General features: G+C 42.0%; 1 protein-coding gene across 1 annotated transcript in view; it reads left to right on the top strand.

The window, feature by feature from the left end:
- The first annotated feature begins 2,389 nt into the window (after positions 1-2,389).
- LOC121614372 (neurexin-1a-like) overlaps positions 2,390-16,567 on the top strand; it is a 247,551-nt gene continuing 233,373 nt past the window's right edge. The window contains 2 exon segments of the mRNA XM_041948203.1: positions 2,390-2,430; positions 2,432-3,216. Coding sequence (XP_041804137.1) covers positions 2,390-2,430; positions 2,432-3,216 — 826 coding nt within the window.

The following is a 16,567-nucleotide window of genomic DNA, read 5'->3' as shown; positions in this document are numbered from 1 at the left end:
CAAAGTTGCCTCTGCCATAAATGTCCGCGGACGGATGCTCGTGGAGGCAGAGGCGCTGTCCAAGGTACTGCATTCAGCCCCTCCCCGGCAGACATCACTGAGAGACACGTGATACGCTCTGTCTGTGGCTCCTGACAGTCGCTGGATTAGCTCAACAGGGAAACCAGATTGCACCTTCTCTTCCACGAAGATAACTGGATTTTGGCCCCGCGCTCCCGACCCTCTCCATCCAGCGCTTTAATGCTCTCTCTGGTATTTTTTTAATCGGGAAACAAACTTGGAGGACGGAATATTGAAGGTAATTCCCCTTTTTCACCCCACTAAGCCTGTGAGCTTTTTTTTTTTTTTTTTTGTGTGGAGTTAGAATAAAAGTGGACCAGTCTCTCTCTCCTCCTCCTCCTCCTCCTCTTCTTCCTCTCTTCCTCTCCTCTGATGCTGCGATTCACTTGAAAGCAGATCTTGATGTGAGGGTTTCGCCAGAGTGGATTTTGAGGTACAGGCTCTTAAACAGACCGAAAATATGGACTGACGTGCTTCACTGGAGCTCAGCGCGCGGCGCTTCGCATGAAATCGCGTTTTTTTCCTCTCTCGTGCCAACTATTTGGGGTCCCGTAGAAGTAAAGGTCCTCGCGCGAAAGGTGATTAAAAAGAGATGCCTCGTCGTGTTTCAGCAGGGCATTTTATAGTTGCAAAGATGCCGCAGATAAGGGCATGAAACAGCACTCTGATTATAGTGCGCCCTTTCCAGCTGTCATCCAGGGGACCATGTTAAGGTATGGGGCATGTTATTGATGAGATCGGGTCCCGTTTTTGGCTAAATGCAGCCTCTGGAGCGGCGAGGATTATCCCACGTCTCAGTCAGAGCATGCTGCTCATTTGGATAGCTCGCTGGTGATCATCACATTTGCTGTTAATGGAGAAGATGTTTGTGTGTGTTTAAAGTCCGCTGCCTAAGTAAACCCGATCCCCAGCCCGTGCGGCGGTTCCGTTTTCCGCTCTTTCAAATGCAAACTAATTGCGGAGATTTAAAACCAGGTTGATGTGCTTTTTTTATTATTTCAATATTTTAACGCGTTTGCGGTTTTGGAGGAAAAGCAGAATCCGCCTCATCTTCCGATGAGCGAAAAACAGCGACGAGGCTTTTAGGAGCAGGTTTGGGGCTCTGACTGAGACCCACTAGCAGCCCGACTGGTTCGTCTTACACAAACCAACCATTGTGAATCAAATGACGCACTTTTTTCCTCATGTTGGGTCTTCAGGAGAGGGCAGGCCAGCGGATAAGCTCCTGCATGTCGGACCGCTGCTGATAATGATAACGGCCATTCGCGGCCGCAGAAGTTGTAACGAGTGTGAGCAAAAGTGACCATCCTTTAAAAAACCGATGTGTTGTAAATCAGCGGTTTATTCTTTTTTGACTTTGGTGTGACTGAGATTGTCTGCAGGAATTTATTTTTAGACGTGCGAACATCTGGGTGCGATTAGTGATGCTGGCACATCATCATTTACTGATGATTTTTTTTTCTTCTCAGACTGCATGAATATGGAAATGTGTTTTTCTTTAATCTTGTGCACGTTAGAAGACAGGCTGTCCGCCACAGTGTTTGGCCGCTGAGTGCTGTGTGGATTCAGTGACACTGTCCTGTGCTGCTGTGTGCTTCCTGGAAAGCCCTGCTGATATTCAGTTAATTATATGGCTTGTGTTTGTTGTGACAAAAGGCCTCTCTGTATCTAAGTATCTGATTGGCTCTGCTTCTGCCTTAATCATAGCATCAACTCTGACTTTTGATTAAGGCTTTGGCCAAAGTGGATTTGGAAATGGATATGCTGAAAACGCTGATACTGTATTAAATTTGCTTTTCTCTTGCAGAAAGCTCTGGGACCGAGGACTGCTTTGACAGACAGACTGCTTCTTTTGCTGAGCTTATCAGCCAACGTGGCTCCATATGGCATTTTTTCTCATTGCTAAAGAGGATGCAGGGTGAAAAGCCCCGAGCAAAGGCTTCCAGTTACCTGCCAAAGAATGTTGGCATGGACATGAAGATTAAAGCTGCCATTTCAACTCAAGTGAAACCGTGCACACTGTAACTGGCACCAGAAGGGACTGTTCCACAATTAAATAAATTATACCCCGTGCACCCAATGGATATTTAAATCCCTGTCACTTTGCTCTAAATAGCAATGGCAGAGAGGACCTTTAAACAGTTCAAACTATTTTGGCGCGAACAGTGACAGGTTTGGCCAGTGGCCTGGACAGTGTGAGGTAATGGTATTTACTCCAGGAAATAAGTGTTGGCCGAGCCTAATGCTATGCAAATATATCATAACATTTAATCTTTTGTCTTACAATGCCTCAGTTCACACTGGTATATCCATGTAGACAGTCAGTTATATGCCAGTCTACTCTCTTGCAGTCATCCCAACATATTTCTTGCAAGCAAAGGTTCTTATAAATAAATTCAGCTCTGCAAGTCCCTATTCACCCAAACAGAATTTGTGATCACACGATGGTTTTACAAAAGCCACATGGTGCCCATATCATATGGGCTGGGCTGCTCATTTGCTGCTTTGTAGAAATAAGCACTTGTCTAGAATTCACAGGTGCTGAGGGACAGTGGGCTAGATTTCCAGTGTGGAACGCATGTTGCGAAAGCGAAATGAGCTTTAACATGAAAACAAAGAGTTCCCACGGGCTGCTAGTTTACTTCGACGATGAGGGATTCTGTGACTTTTTAGAACTTCTCATACTGAATGGTAAACTCAGCCTTCGCTTCTCCATCTTCTGTGCCGAGCCTGCGACCGTCGTGTCTGACACGGCGGTCAACGACAGCCAGTGGCACGCGGTCACGATAAGGAGAAACTTTAAGAACACAACCCTAATGGTGGACGGTGAGACGAAATGGGTGGAGGTGAAGTCCAAAAGACGGGATATGACTGTTTTCAGCCACTTGTTCGTTGGTGGAATACCACCGGAATTACGATCTGTGGCGTTAAGACTGACATCAGCTGTAGTCAAGGACCAGCTGCCTTTCACTGGATGGATAACAGACATAAAGGTCAACAACACGGAGTCTGTAATGATCAACAGTGAAGGGGTCTTAAAGGACCTCTGTGGTACAGCCAACATGTGCTTAAATGGAGGAGTCTGCAGTTTAATTGACAACGAACCAACATGTGACTGTTCTCAGACGGGGTTCCAAGGAAAAGACTGCAGTGAAGGTAAGACACCTGGATTCAGTTTAGCCTGTACAGTCCTCTTAGCCTTTCCAGTCAGCAGCAATATGGACTGAATGAAATAAATACAAGCCCATTGCAAGTACCATCAATCGTAAATATAATGCATTCCCTTCCTCTATTTGGCTAAAGCCATATGTTTGTCTTAGTCTTATGATGTGTGCCATTGATCTGCAACACAGTTGTTTGTAATGAACCAATCTCCTGCAAGGCCTCATTAGCAAAACATGCAGGTGTTCCCCATCCCCAAAGGTCTCTTCCATTCTTATCAGACAGGTCCATCGGGATCAGTTGACCTATGAAACATCATCTCCAATGGCTTACCTCAAATCCAAGAGCAGGAGTAAACATCCACGAGTCTGATGGAGTAAACATGAATGATATCGTTGACTTCACGCAGTACAAAAAGCATCCCATAGATTCGTAGAGTTGGCAACAGAACAGAACCCGAATATTAACAGGGTGACGTTTTTGCATCAGTCAACATTTAATCACAGTGTTCTTATTAATGCATTGATGCTTACAGCTTGCCATTAAGCACACAGAATTATGATCCATCATCATCACATCATTTTCTAGAGAAAAGAAAAATATCTAAGTGTAGCGTGATAGAGCCACGACTTCCCTCAAGACTGTACTTTTATTTAATTCCTAAATCTAACAGGTAAAAAAAAAAAGCTGTGTAATGCAGGAGAACAAAGGAGACTCAGCTAATCAATACATAAAGAGAACATGGGGTTCTTTGTTCTTTGAGGTAGTGAGAATAGTGTCACTCTGTCATGGCCGAATGTCATCATAATATCAGGGTCCCTTTCAGCCGTCATCCTGGCTGTTGTTTGTAACGAAAATGCGTTCAGGGTGTTCAGTGCGGAGCTTCACAGGTTGGCGGTTTCCTGCTGTGGTGGGGAGGAGCAGGTTTGTTGGTCAGTGTCGATGGGGGAGGGGTGTGAGCGTTTTTCCTTAAAGTCTATTTATATATATGTGTGTGTGTGTGTGTACATTCAATTTCATAAGCTCATGTGTCTTTATTCATGCACATAAATCTTTTATTAACAATAAGCTCATTAGGCCTGCACTGGATAACTTACTACAGCAGCATAAGATATTCCCATCTGATTGTCATTAGTCATCGAAGCAAATATGAAATACCACTAATTAAAATGTCCTCCACATACTGTGCGGGCCGTGCTTTATTTTCTGCTGTATTCAGGTTTTGCTGTTAATAAGTGGAGGGAGCACAGGGTCCTTTACCAACCCTACGCACTGACAGAATGAATGATTGTTCCTGCAGTTCACTAACAGGCTTTCAGTGTTGGCCAACATTAAGTATTTGTTTATTTAAACCACTGCACATCAGTGAGGAATAGCAGGCTGTATTGCAATACTGCAACGAAGCACCCTGAATTAATCTGGATCAGAAATTAACTGTGGCAGTAAATACACTTGGACAGGCCACCCAAATGGTATTATTGTTCTCTTTCTTGCTCTTTTCTAAAGCAGACTCCCCACAGTCTATATTCACAAGTCTAACACTGTAATTCTGCCATCATTTGTTGCACTAGTATTACAGATATCACTGTAAATTCATTCAGCACATAGGAAGAGTTTTTTGAATGCTCTTTGGTGATTATTCTGGCCACCAGTTTATTATAATGTACAATTGCCTACTTGGCATTTTTTCTTTGCTCTGAGGTGGAGAAAAGGTAGTGTTTGTTCTAGAGGAGTGGAAATCCATACAAGCAAACAAACAAATGTGTCAGCCTCTTCATAAGAAGTTTGTATTGTAAATCTCAATGCGTCCTCGCTCATTTTATATTTTCTATGATATGCAACATGTAGCCTGATGACAGGTCCATCTCAGGAAAGCTGTGATACTCTTTACTACTTGATCATAGTGTCTTTTCTATGTACCTCTAATGTAAAAACATACTTTAGGAAACTAAAACAATGAACTGCTGATGTTTCTTAATGAAAAAAAAAAATTCCAGTTAATTTCCAGTGGTCAGGTTAATACTATTTGCTTGAGATGAGTAGGGTCATATTCCTCTAAATATATAACATTACTATGACTTGATAGTGATTAAGGACAAACACAATTATGATCCAACCTGTCACTCAGGAATACTGGAAGAGGCAAATTCAGAGAGGGTGGATACAGAGAGACAGTGATTACATTACCTGTCAAATCCTTTTCAAATGATTGTAAAAAAAGATATTTGACTTAAATTTAAATAAAATCAATCCCCTTAACACTATGATGGTTTGAACACTTTAGAGTTTGAAGTTAATTTAAAGTTGATGGCTCTAAATTAAATAATACTACGTGTTTTCATATGTCTATGTTGTGTCTGTGTGTGTGTGTGTGTGTGTGTGTGTGTGTGTGTGTGTGTGTTTCAGTCAAGAAATTGTGGGAAAAGGTCATATTGTTCACACCAGGATGGCTGCTGATGTTAATAGTTTTATGGCCATGAAAGAACTAATTGCTTGTGTTATTGCGGTGTTAAGATGAGTGATGTAGGAGATATCACCCTTGTGCTGCATGAAGGATGAGCAGCTATTGTTTAAAGAGGTCCGTGTAATGAAAATACAGTGCCACTGGTGACAAGATTCATTATGGCCCTAAAGATAAAAAGCTACTCTAATAACAAAAAAAACCCTTTACAATATGGTCTAATCACTTTGCATGTGAGTGGGAGGTGATTTTCTCATGCACTAGCTTAGCGACTTGAAGTTTGATTGGATGCACTCATTGTAATGTACATTGCTAAACCTGTCCTGGTAAATAAATCTCAATCAACAAACAACAAGTTCATGAATAAAGTAAGTGCGTCTTAAAAAGCAAACAAGCTGCACCCAAAAACACATCCTTATTTTAACAGTGACAGAGGACTCACATTTTCCAGACTCAGGAGTTGTCCCGAATGGAAAACTCAAAACACTCATCCCGAAGGTGTTCTATATATTGATAGATGTACATCTGCTCGCTTATTATTTATATCTTGCCTCGATTACCACGTCAAACTGTGGAAGAGGAACTGCAGGTTACTAAAAGTCATTAGATCCACAAGATTACACAACAGAAGCCTCAAAGACAAACAGGCAATGTGTCAGTAGAGACGTCTGCTGCTGTCACCCCACACAGCCGCAGAGCACCACAGAAAGCTCTCTCTCCGTCCTGCTGCTGATCCGCCTGATGGAAATGCACACAACATGCAAGCAGGCACTCGGTCGGAGTTATGTTCTTCTCTCACACAGCCGACCAGCTGCATCTATGGAGTAGAAAAACAAGGTTTTTCTTGAGGTGGAGTGTTACGGTTACAGTGCGTTGTTGTCTAAATTTGTTCTCCACAGTTTGCTGATTGGTCTGTGCTGCTAATTTCTAGACTAAGAGGAGTGTTAGTTCATTTTTTTCACCATTTTGGTGCAGCATGTCAACCTGTAAACACAACATTGATAACTTCACTTATGCAGCTTTATCATGTTGCCTGATTGCACATCCTGCACGGTTGAAGCGATATGAGCATTAATTTGGACTTGAGTTTCTCAATGAATTTAATGTTCACTCTTCTTGTTGCTCTGCTTTGGTCTTCACCATCTCCACAGGGGAAATCTTGCTTTTGATTGCTAAACGCTTAACTGCGCTCACCCACTAGTCGCTAATGCTGTCTGCTGCAGGTACCATACAGGATGGCTATCAAAGCTTTTTTTTAATGCTGAGCACGTCTTGCTGTTGGAAATGGGCTTGATGAAAGAGGTGAGGCTCACTATAACATTAAAGCTGTGGGTCGCACAACCAAAACAATGAGCTGATAGGCGGCTGGAATGCTTAAAAGAGGCTCCTGAAATCGCCAAAATATGCTTAGATAAATGAATAATGGAGAGAGACCTGTTGAAATGCATAAAAGGAAACACTTGGCCTTGGTGTATCGTGTCCTGCTGCTTGCATGCATGGAAATGGAAAGATAAATGAGAGGAAAAAGTCTAAATAATAAAAAAGAGGGGCTGCTCTGTCTTATCAATGAGATTCCTCAACATCCGTCATTTGTTTGAACCAAGCCACCGTTAAGACTGTTAGTTCATGCTGAATTCTTTACATTAACCGTATTTTAGGTTTTTGTCAGACGTGTTTGGAGCATCACGATATTTGACAGTAGACTATATAACACTCTGTATTGCTGCCTGCGATGAGGAACGACTGGTAGCTCTTTATAGCTCATTTCAGCTTGGTACCAACATTGCAAGACGTGGAGATTCAATTCCCCGCGGAGCCATCCACGCTGAAATTGTATGAACTCACAGTACCTTCAGACACTTTGGATGAAAGCATCCACCAAATTGTACCTTTGCCAGCTAATTCAGTATTCTAGCAAGTGCAGAGATTTCTTCCATCCCAAAGTAATGTGGTATTGCTTATTGCTGTCTCGCCATCCTGAGCTGCACGGAGGAGACGAGCAACAACGAGTGCTTCAAATGGAAAAATATTACCAGGCTATTATTTTAGATAGAGACCAAAATGAGTGTCCTTGCTCAAATAAACTGACTTATCTCAGTCAGAATCAGGATCTTTATTTGGCATCTGAAATGATCTTTGTAGAAAACTAGAAACACAGTAAAGCAGCATGTGCGCTGTCATGAGTTTACCTAACGTCCATACATTGACTCAACTCCTGAGTACATTGGAGTAAATTTACCTTTCCATTAAATAATTTAAAAGCTGTTGTATTACTTTGATCAGATGAAAGGATTACAGGATTTGCCACCAGACCTGTCAACTCTCTCCTGTCCAACCACAAGCTTCACATTGCATGACCCCACACATGCACACACAGACACAGACACACAGACACACACACACACACACACACACACGCACACTTAAATCCCTTTGATCGGTTAAAACAATTATTTAAATGCACTGTTCTGTGGTCAGTAAGTTCCCAGAATCTGTCCTCTTGTTTCTCATTAGGGAAATAACATAGATGCATTGCACAGCTCCATATTTTATCCTGATGAAATGGAATGATGTTGTTTATTTTATTGTACATTAGCTAAACATAAATCAGTCCTGGTTTAAAAAAATAAAAAAAAGTGGAGCAGACCTCGAATACAGCATTTTATTTTTCACTTTGTGCATTATGTAATTCAGAGGATAACTCACATTGACTGGATACAGTAAATAACTGTGATTGCATTGCACTTTAATGTTATGATTTTAGCTGAGAGCATAGCTTCGAGGTCCTTGTAAAGATAGAGTTAGAAATCCCTGAAACTAACGTCACTCGTTGAAGGACAGTCAGCCAGACAACTTAAGCCGCTTCATTAAGCTGCTAATGCATGATGACAGGGTACCAAGAATGACTGTAGCCTACAGTAAGTGAATTATGTCACACCTATTGTCACGTTTGAGCCATGATCATCAGCGAGCTCGGTTATGTGAATTATTTTATCGACTGAGCGCAATAGCATCACAACAGATTTATTTCTTACCGCTATATTAAGGGAGGAATGTAGGTGCAGGAGACAAAGTGGTCACATATGCTCATGCTCAGTGGGATTTTGACTTGGGTGGGATTCTTGATTATCAATACTTAAAGTTTCAGCTTAATGGAGAAATAATGTACAAATTGCTGAATCTTCCTGAATCTCTTTCCCCTGCATCAGTTTGAAGCAGTGCCACAAATGTGTACAGCTACAGACAATATGTCAGAGTTAGTGGTGTTCATTGCAATAACACAGCGACCTACGCTACTGAAGGTATTATTTTGCGTCTGATTAGACCCGGCGCAGTCTTTATTGTAGTTTTTTTTTTTTTTTATTTGAAGGGTTGCTTGATCATAATGTCTTTTATATGTACCTATCATGTAAAAACATGCATTTTTCTGATGTTTTTATGTATGTCATTGGTCCCTTTTATGTTTCCCATGACATTGGTTCCTCGACTGGATCTGTCTTGCACAAATTGAATTTTAATCAGTGGAGTGGAATGAGTATAATGTCCTGCCAAGAGAATTGGAAACATGATGACTTTGGCAGCCCTTTGATTACATTAGAGGTGGTGTTTTACATTATCTGTCACAACGATGCCTCACCACCTGCTATAACACCACTTGGTATACGGAAGAGGAGGAGGAGGAGGAGGCGTGAAACGTCATACTGCAAATTGAATAATGGGACCGGATTGAGAGGTATTTTACATCACGGTTCCATATTTGCTCACCTTGCAGACACAGAGCAACATTTACAGTGAGTGAATATAAGTCCAATATTTACTCCCCTTTAGCTCTGTTTTGGCCTCCACCAGGTCCTCAGGGAAATATCTGGCTCTTTAGCAGCTGAATTGACACTGTGCACCAGCTAGTTGCTAACTTTCTCTAGCTGTGGTTTGGTGGTGAACAGGAAGTGTAAAGTAGGTTCAGCAGAGTTGTTTAGATGAAAACAGTCGGCTCCAGTATCTGGAAATGAGAGTGACGAGAGCAGTGAAAAATAATATTACCTCCGTGGGTCATAAAAGCAAAACAACGAGCTTAAAGAGGAAGGAAGGAGGGTTGGATGATAATTCTCTGTCACTGCGAGGGACTCCTTTCACATTACACATCGTCCTTTGATGTATTCTTCTACAAATATTGATTAGTGCAGCTTTAACATAACGTTTTGGCTGCAGTGGTGCTGAGAGACAGATTCCTTCTGATATCAGACAATATATGACAAAAGATCTCTTTCTCAATACACTAAGTCAATAATTTGGCTGTCCTGATTATTGCATTGGCATTGAGAGCATCACAGCAGCAGGACACGTAGCAAGGAACTTGGAGTTTTCAGCAGCTGAACACAACAGTTTGTATTATATGTCTGTATGAAGAGGCAAATCATTTCAAAGTGAATTTCAGTTTGGTTCACATTCTGGTTTTATACTTCAAGCCGGTGCTGCACATTTTTTTGCCAAGTTGCCTCCAAGGACAATGAAAACTTAGCACACGGACTGCAACAAAGGAGTGGAGGAGTGGGTGGGGTTAAACTGGGTGGCTGAACTGAATCTGAAGTTAAGTAATGGTACAAGACTGTGCATTTTCAGCAATGTTAAATAGCTAAATCAGTGAGTCCCAGAGATTGCAGTTATAGGAAACACCTTGTGGCTAATTTTAATATGCATCCCCTGTGCTGCTAACATGACTGCTAAAGTTTGGTATTTGTACAGTACGATGAGTCAAGGTAACAAGAATGATCTCCTAAACCCTGTAAACACATAAGTAGCTTGTGATTGACAAGTCAGAGCAACATTCTAATATGATTTGTATGGATGGCTCCATGTGGATATAGTGATGTCTGATGACCTGGTTTTAAGGATCCAGTCGCCGTTCACATACACAGTGTGAATTAGAAACCTTTGCTACAAGCTCCGTAGGAAGACGAATTCTTCATTTGAATGAGCGCTCCCTCTCAGGCCCGTCCGCCGCCGTGTGAGCAGAACCACGCGACCTCGCCGTGCCGTATCTCTGAAAGTGTCATTCTGTCTAGGAGCCTCCTGCAGCTTCACTCAGACAAAAGCAGATTAATAGTATACTGCTGTCTCTGAGTCCAAAGACAGATATTGGGATCAAAAGATTAGAGGGATTTTCCCGGAGGATTTTTGCCTTGTTTAAATACAACTGCTCCTGACTGTCAAAGGTTGTTTGTGAAATTCTTTGACACCAAACTCCTCCTTTAACGGGATTCATCCCACAGCGCAAATAAACATCTGAATATCCACGCCACACTCACACACATGCTCGTATTAAACTGGGCTGGAGGCCTACAGTATGTTTCATAATAAAGCATGCTAAGCTGGGATATGGAGGATGGCTGGCATATGATATAGAGGATATCATGAGATGCATAAGCCATTGATTGAATTTAACCTCTGCCATGAAGTGATGTCATGTATGGCAGAATTTTTGCCTTTAAATACTCCTTTCCTCTTTGTTTGTTTCTCATTGATGACGTCTGTATTCATACAGACGTGTTCCGTGTGGAAGAATATCTCATTTTGCATAATCGCTGAATGTTTTTTGTGCAATCTGAGCGGTTTGATCTCCCCTGTGAAGATGCAGAATAAGACTATTTCGAGCCAAAAATGTGCCTCTTTAAATTCCAGGCTGTAGATGATGTTTTCACTTTGAACATAAGTTGCCTTTGATGCTGCTGGTTGGGTGTCATCCTTCATGAGAGTCGTCTGAAATCCTAAAAACAAGTCAAAAGTGCACTGCCATAATTTGAAAGCTGCCACGCTAATGACAGAGCGAAGACAAATTACTTTTCAGGAACATTTTTTGGGACTTTGAAGCCCTTTTGTGACTGTAACAATACAAATAGACCTGACTTGACTGTAGTGTCGCGTCGGTTATGTGGCACATTTCGAGGAGTTTTCTACCTACAGTAAGAGTGAGTTTATCTTTACCTTTAATATAGATTGTGAATTCAATATTAAGGTGATTAAAAAAGTGCTGCGGTCAACTGCATTTTCACAGGGGACTTATTTTTTTGTCATTTATAATGGAAAGGGATGTAGCTTAATGTTAACAGTACTTAGAGCTTAGCTGTATTTAATGCTCAGTGTGCTTTATTAATACTTTTTTCTTTTTGTAACTTCAGCTGAAGAGCCGCTCCTCAGATAGGGATTTGTCACACGTCAACAGTGGGAGCCACGACTCCAGTTTCCTTAAGCAAGTGCTGAGCATATTTAGCTGGAAAAGGTGCTTGGTGAACACTGGCACACACTGCTTCAACAGAAGGCTGTGATTTCTATTACAGGAAGTTACAAATATGCTGAGCCCATACTTACAAACTTACACTTTACATTGATCTCTTAGTTCCCCTGCCAGGCCTGATGCTCCAGTGTTTAACGGCTCCTGCGTCGTAAAAAAGATTTACTCCACATCTGTAATGCTATCCTATACATTTTCAATCCTGGGATTAAGGTTATTAGGACTACTGTATAAGCTGCTCTGATTATCCTGTTGGATCATTCCGACCCACAAGATGTAAAAGAATGGTCAGGTCTTCAGCACATCTGCTCCCCAATCCTCTCCGGGCCGTCTCCTCTGAAATATCTGGATTTGACTATACTGTCCACACCATCTGTCCCATGAACCCCGGGCAGCAGCATAATAAGATTAATTAAATCACTAACTCTCTTTGAGGATATTTAATTGGTAAAACTGAAAAAAAAAAAAAAATTGTCTGTGTGTGAACCATTTTCCCACTCTGTTAAGATAGAAAGAAAACATTTTTTAATTGATTAGCTTATTCAAGGCAGTAGTTGGACATTTTGGGTAATGGGAAAACTCTCATTCCCTTTCTGGCAGAGAGTGACATGAGAAGTTAATTTAAACACAAGATACTTGTGCTCAAAAAGAGGATTCATTCTCAGTGAAGAACCTTGGAGCTCTAATCTGCCTGTACCGCTATCTTAGCTTAGCATAAGCACTGCTAGCACGGCTCTGTCCAAAGCTAACAAAACCTGCCTTCCAGCACCTCTAAAGCTCACCATTTAACATATTATATCTTATTTGTTTAATTTAGTATCCCCCCTGTGCCCTGTACTTATTCTTAGACAGCTAACCATCAGTTGGCTGTAGCCTTACATTTAATGGACACTCATGAGAGAGGTTCCATCTCTTCATCTAACAGAACAGAAAGCAAGTAAGCATGTTTCATCAAATGTGGAAAAATTTAGAGAAAAACCCTCCACATGCAAGTGACTGCCAAGGAGTAGAAAGTATTAACTAACTGAGGTGTGATGACACTTAAAGTCTTTGTTGCCTTTCTGCAGAAAGGGGAACTCTAGTGGAGTTATTGGGCTCGGTCCCATTTTAAGGACTCTGGTGTCAGTGGGTAGATTTTTTTTTCTTAAATAACATGAATTAATTTAACCGTGCAATAACCTATATAATGGTTATTATATAAGGGTGTGTGTCCGTATAGCGTTGATGAAAGCGTTGGCAGGATGCTGGGGAGCGCTGGCATGAAGCCCTTGTGCGTTGAGAGAGGAAAATGCTACGGCCCTAAGGCTACTGTTCCAAAATCAAGGAAAACATTTATTAATCAGAGCACTCACATAAGAACGTAGCAGAGCATTTTATATTTTCTGAATTTAACGATTTTCTGCAACAATCAGCAGGTTGAGGTGCGTAGAAGCAGCTGCCCTCTCGCTCTCTCAGCGCTGTCCATGGTTCTGAAACAACAGCTCAGCATTAGTCACGTAGCCTCTGGGCGGACAAATCGGAATCATCTAATATGATTTCACTTCAAGGATAAAGCGAGCGAGTTCGCTCAAATATTGGTAGGGAGCGGACAAAATATTGGTCGGGACGTGTCCCCACCGTTCATGCAAACCCGTGCCCTTGTCTGAAAGCGTACATGTGGCACCGTTGACCGACTCGGCTGGCGAGAGCAGACATTGTGCAGTACGGACGCAGCTGTGGGAGCTATCAATTTCCATCAGAGTGGCTTGGTCACTCGGCCCGCTTCCTCTCTCTCCACTCTTGCTGTTGCTCGAGGAGGATAATGAGCGAGATGGCGAGCCGTGTAATGCCACTAACACTCCTCTGGTAGATAGATGCATTAAGTTTAGGCTGTGGTACTAAGAGATGAGCCCTCACTTATACTCATTACTCTTGATTTGCTCCAAATTGTAATTTAACAACAAATTGATCCTCTGGTAGCTCTGACCTTTGCTGCAAGGCTTTTACATTTTCCCTTAAAGCACTGCTGCCAGCAGGGATTTTAGAGCAGCCTTCCTGCTGCTATTTTTCAAACCTACAACTGTCTAATGGGCTGCCGATGGATTCAGTGCCTTCTGTTCTCCTTTGTTATTGTGTGTGTCATGATGACATTAGTGGCCCCTGATTAATAACACAGCAAAAAGGGAAAATTCAACAAGAGCTCCAAGACTCATAGAGAGATTTTATGGAGTTGTACCTACATGTTTTTGTCAGAGGAAGCCATGTAGAGAATGTACTTTCTTTTGTACAAATCATTCAAAAGGGGCACTCCACCAATGTTTTGAAGTGCGGTTTAGTTGTCAAAAGAAGCACCGCTCAGCCTGTGAAAACAGTTGGATAATATCTACTGGAGCTCTGGAGGGAGCCTGAAAAATAACCCTGTAGACATCATCAGGGTTGTCTCAGCCTGTGTTTGAGAGTTCAAATTGTTAACAGAAACCCTGTGTTACAAACTTGACATGTGGGGTTTGAATGAAGCGGGTGTTCAGGTGTTGAGGGGCTCTGAAGACGCTGGTGAGCTACATTATGGGAATCAGGATCTCATGGTCTGTGTAGTATCTGAGGAGGTGCTCAAGACACAGAGGGAGACTCCGGTCAAAATGTTGTGTGCCAATAAAAAGCAGATAGTGAGCGGGTGCCCGTCTTTATCGCCTGTCAATCATAAATCACAAATTCAAACAGCAGCGAGTGCTGCATCCTAGAAGCTGGACTCCAGTTGGCAAACATGCTGTGTGCAGTCTCTGGATGTCACATTGCATTGCGTCACTTAAACGTTATTGCCACATGTCGCTGTGAACCCGCACATTTCTCTGCGGCACCTTTAAATGGATGTCCAAATGTTCACATAGACTTTTTAGCAATGGGAGTTTCCACAATGAAACATAATGGTAGCTGACCTACTTCTTCAAAGCAATGCTGGCATGATAAACTGCTGCAGTTTCAGGCTATTTAAGATGGAACTGAACTGCTTTCATTAGGAAGTGTCAGTTGTTTAATAATTCATTATATTTGACATTATTTAACATATTACTTCTCATCACTGAATTACATTGATTATACATTTTACACATTACACAACATGCCTTTATTTAAACGACTCTCTCACCTCCTCACTGACCAGTCGACCAAGAAAGCGTTATACTGCGAGAGAGAAAAAGTAAGTAAGGAAAATGTCCTCCAAATAATGACTGTATGAAATGGTCCATTACGGATGCAGAACATGAACACACATACAGTTTTTGGTGTCAAGCTTATTATTAAAAGTTAAAGGTAAAATGACTTTCAGATTTTCATTTTTCAAATGTGGTACTTCCAACGAGAGATTGGGGCCATTTGTTTAAGCGCTGCTACATTACACACACAATTAGGCTCTTTCAGAACAGGCTGCGAAAATAATTTTTCAACTGAAAGCAATTATTGAAAGGCGGCTATGATTGCACATAGTTTTTGAGTAAAGAATGAAGGGGAGAAGAATGCGCGTGGATGCTTTCCTGGCGTGGGTCACGTTAACAAGCAGCAGTCTGAATAGAAGCCGGGTGGGGGGTTGTCGCCTTAATTGTGTTGGCATGCAGTTGAGTCCTCACCAAAACTTCATTTGTCTGTCTGTGTTGAGCCAATATCACGACGACAACAGGAGTGCAAAAGTGAAAAGAAAAAGAAAACAGACGAAAACAACACACATTTCTACCAGTTTTGAGCCTCTTTAAATGTGGTTCAACACCATTTGCATTCATTCTGACGTTCTGACAGTAAACTCCTAAGAGTTCCCTCTGAGAACAGACACTCATCACTGTAAGCAAATAGGTTTAACGGGCAGCAGAGTTCGGAATTTATACAGTAAATCCAGCTGAAGCAATGCAATAATAGAGACAGAGAGAAGAAACAAACCTATGGCAGTGCGAAGCCGTGACATTAGGAGCGGAGGACAAAAGGTTGATTCAGGCAGACAGGATGTTCTAAATCGTCAAATGGGAGAGAAAAATGAATTATATCTCCTGCTGGATGCTGTGTCTAGTGAATGTGACACATGTTCCTTTATGTGAAATGTAGCGTCACCCTGAACCCTCCCTGCTCTTGCTGCGTCTCTTGAGCCGACCGCATTCAGACACACCGCGGGACAGACGTGGACGTCTTAATGACATTTTGTCGAGCTGGCTGACGGTAGCCAGCGCGCTGTACAATAGCGGATTGAGCTCTGCGAGTCTGGCTCTCTGCGGACTGTCACTTGGGCGTTAATCAGTTGTCACAGTTTTGAGCTCACAGTCAGGGAGCGTCAACGTTGTGTCGAGGTGTCACAATCCGGTCCACAGGAAGTGGAATGGAGGGGAAAAATCGATCTCTAGATTTATTCGCCATGTTTGATTTGTTTTCCGCCATCGCACGCCAGATGTTTTCATTTAGTGAGGCATCAATTTGAATAGCAATGTAATTATGTTCCATGAGTCATACAAGCATGTGCATGATCAAGAGCAGAAGACCGTCAGAGATGCCGATCGTCTGATAGGCAGTTGAGTGCATTTTGGTGTAGAGTTTCCAGCACAATAGCACTGGGATCACTTTGTCAAGGGGATTAAATG

The sequence above is a fragment of the Chelmon rostratus genome, chromosome 11, assembly GCF_017976325.1.
Source record: "Chelmon rostratus isolate fCheRos1 chromosome 11, fCheRos1.pri, whole genome shotgun sequence".
In the NCBI taxonomy this organism is placed as follows: Eukaryota; Metazoa; Chordata; class Actinopteri; order Chaetodontiformes; family Chaetodontidae; genus Chelmon; species Chelmon rostratus.
The sequence above is the reverse complement of the archived record's forward strand: the minus strand, read 5'-3'. Positions and strand labels throughout refer to the sequence as shown.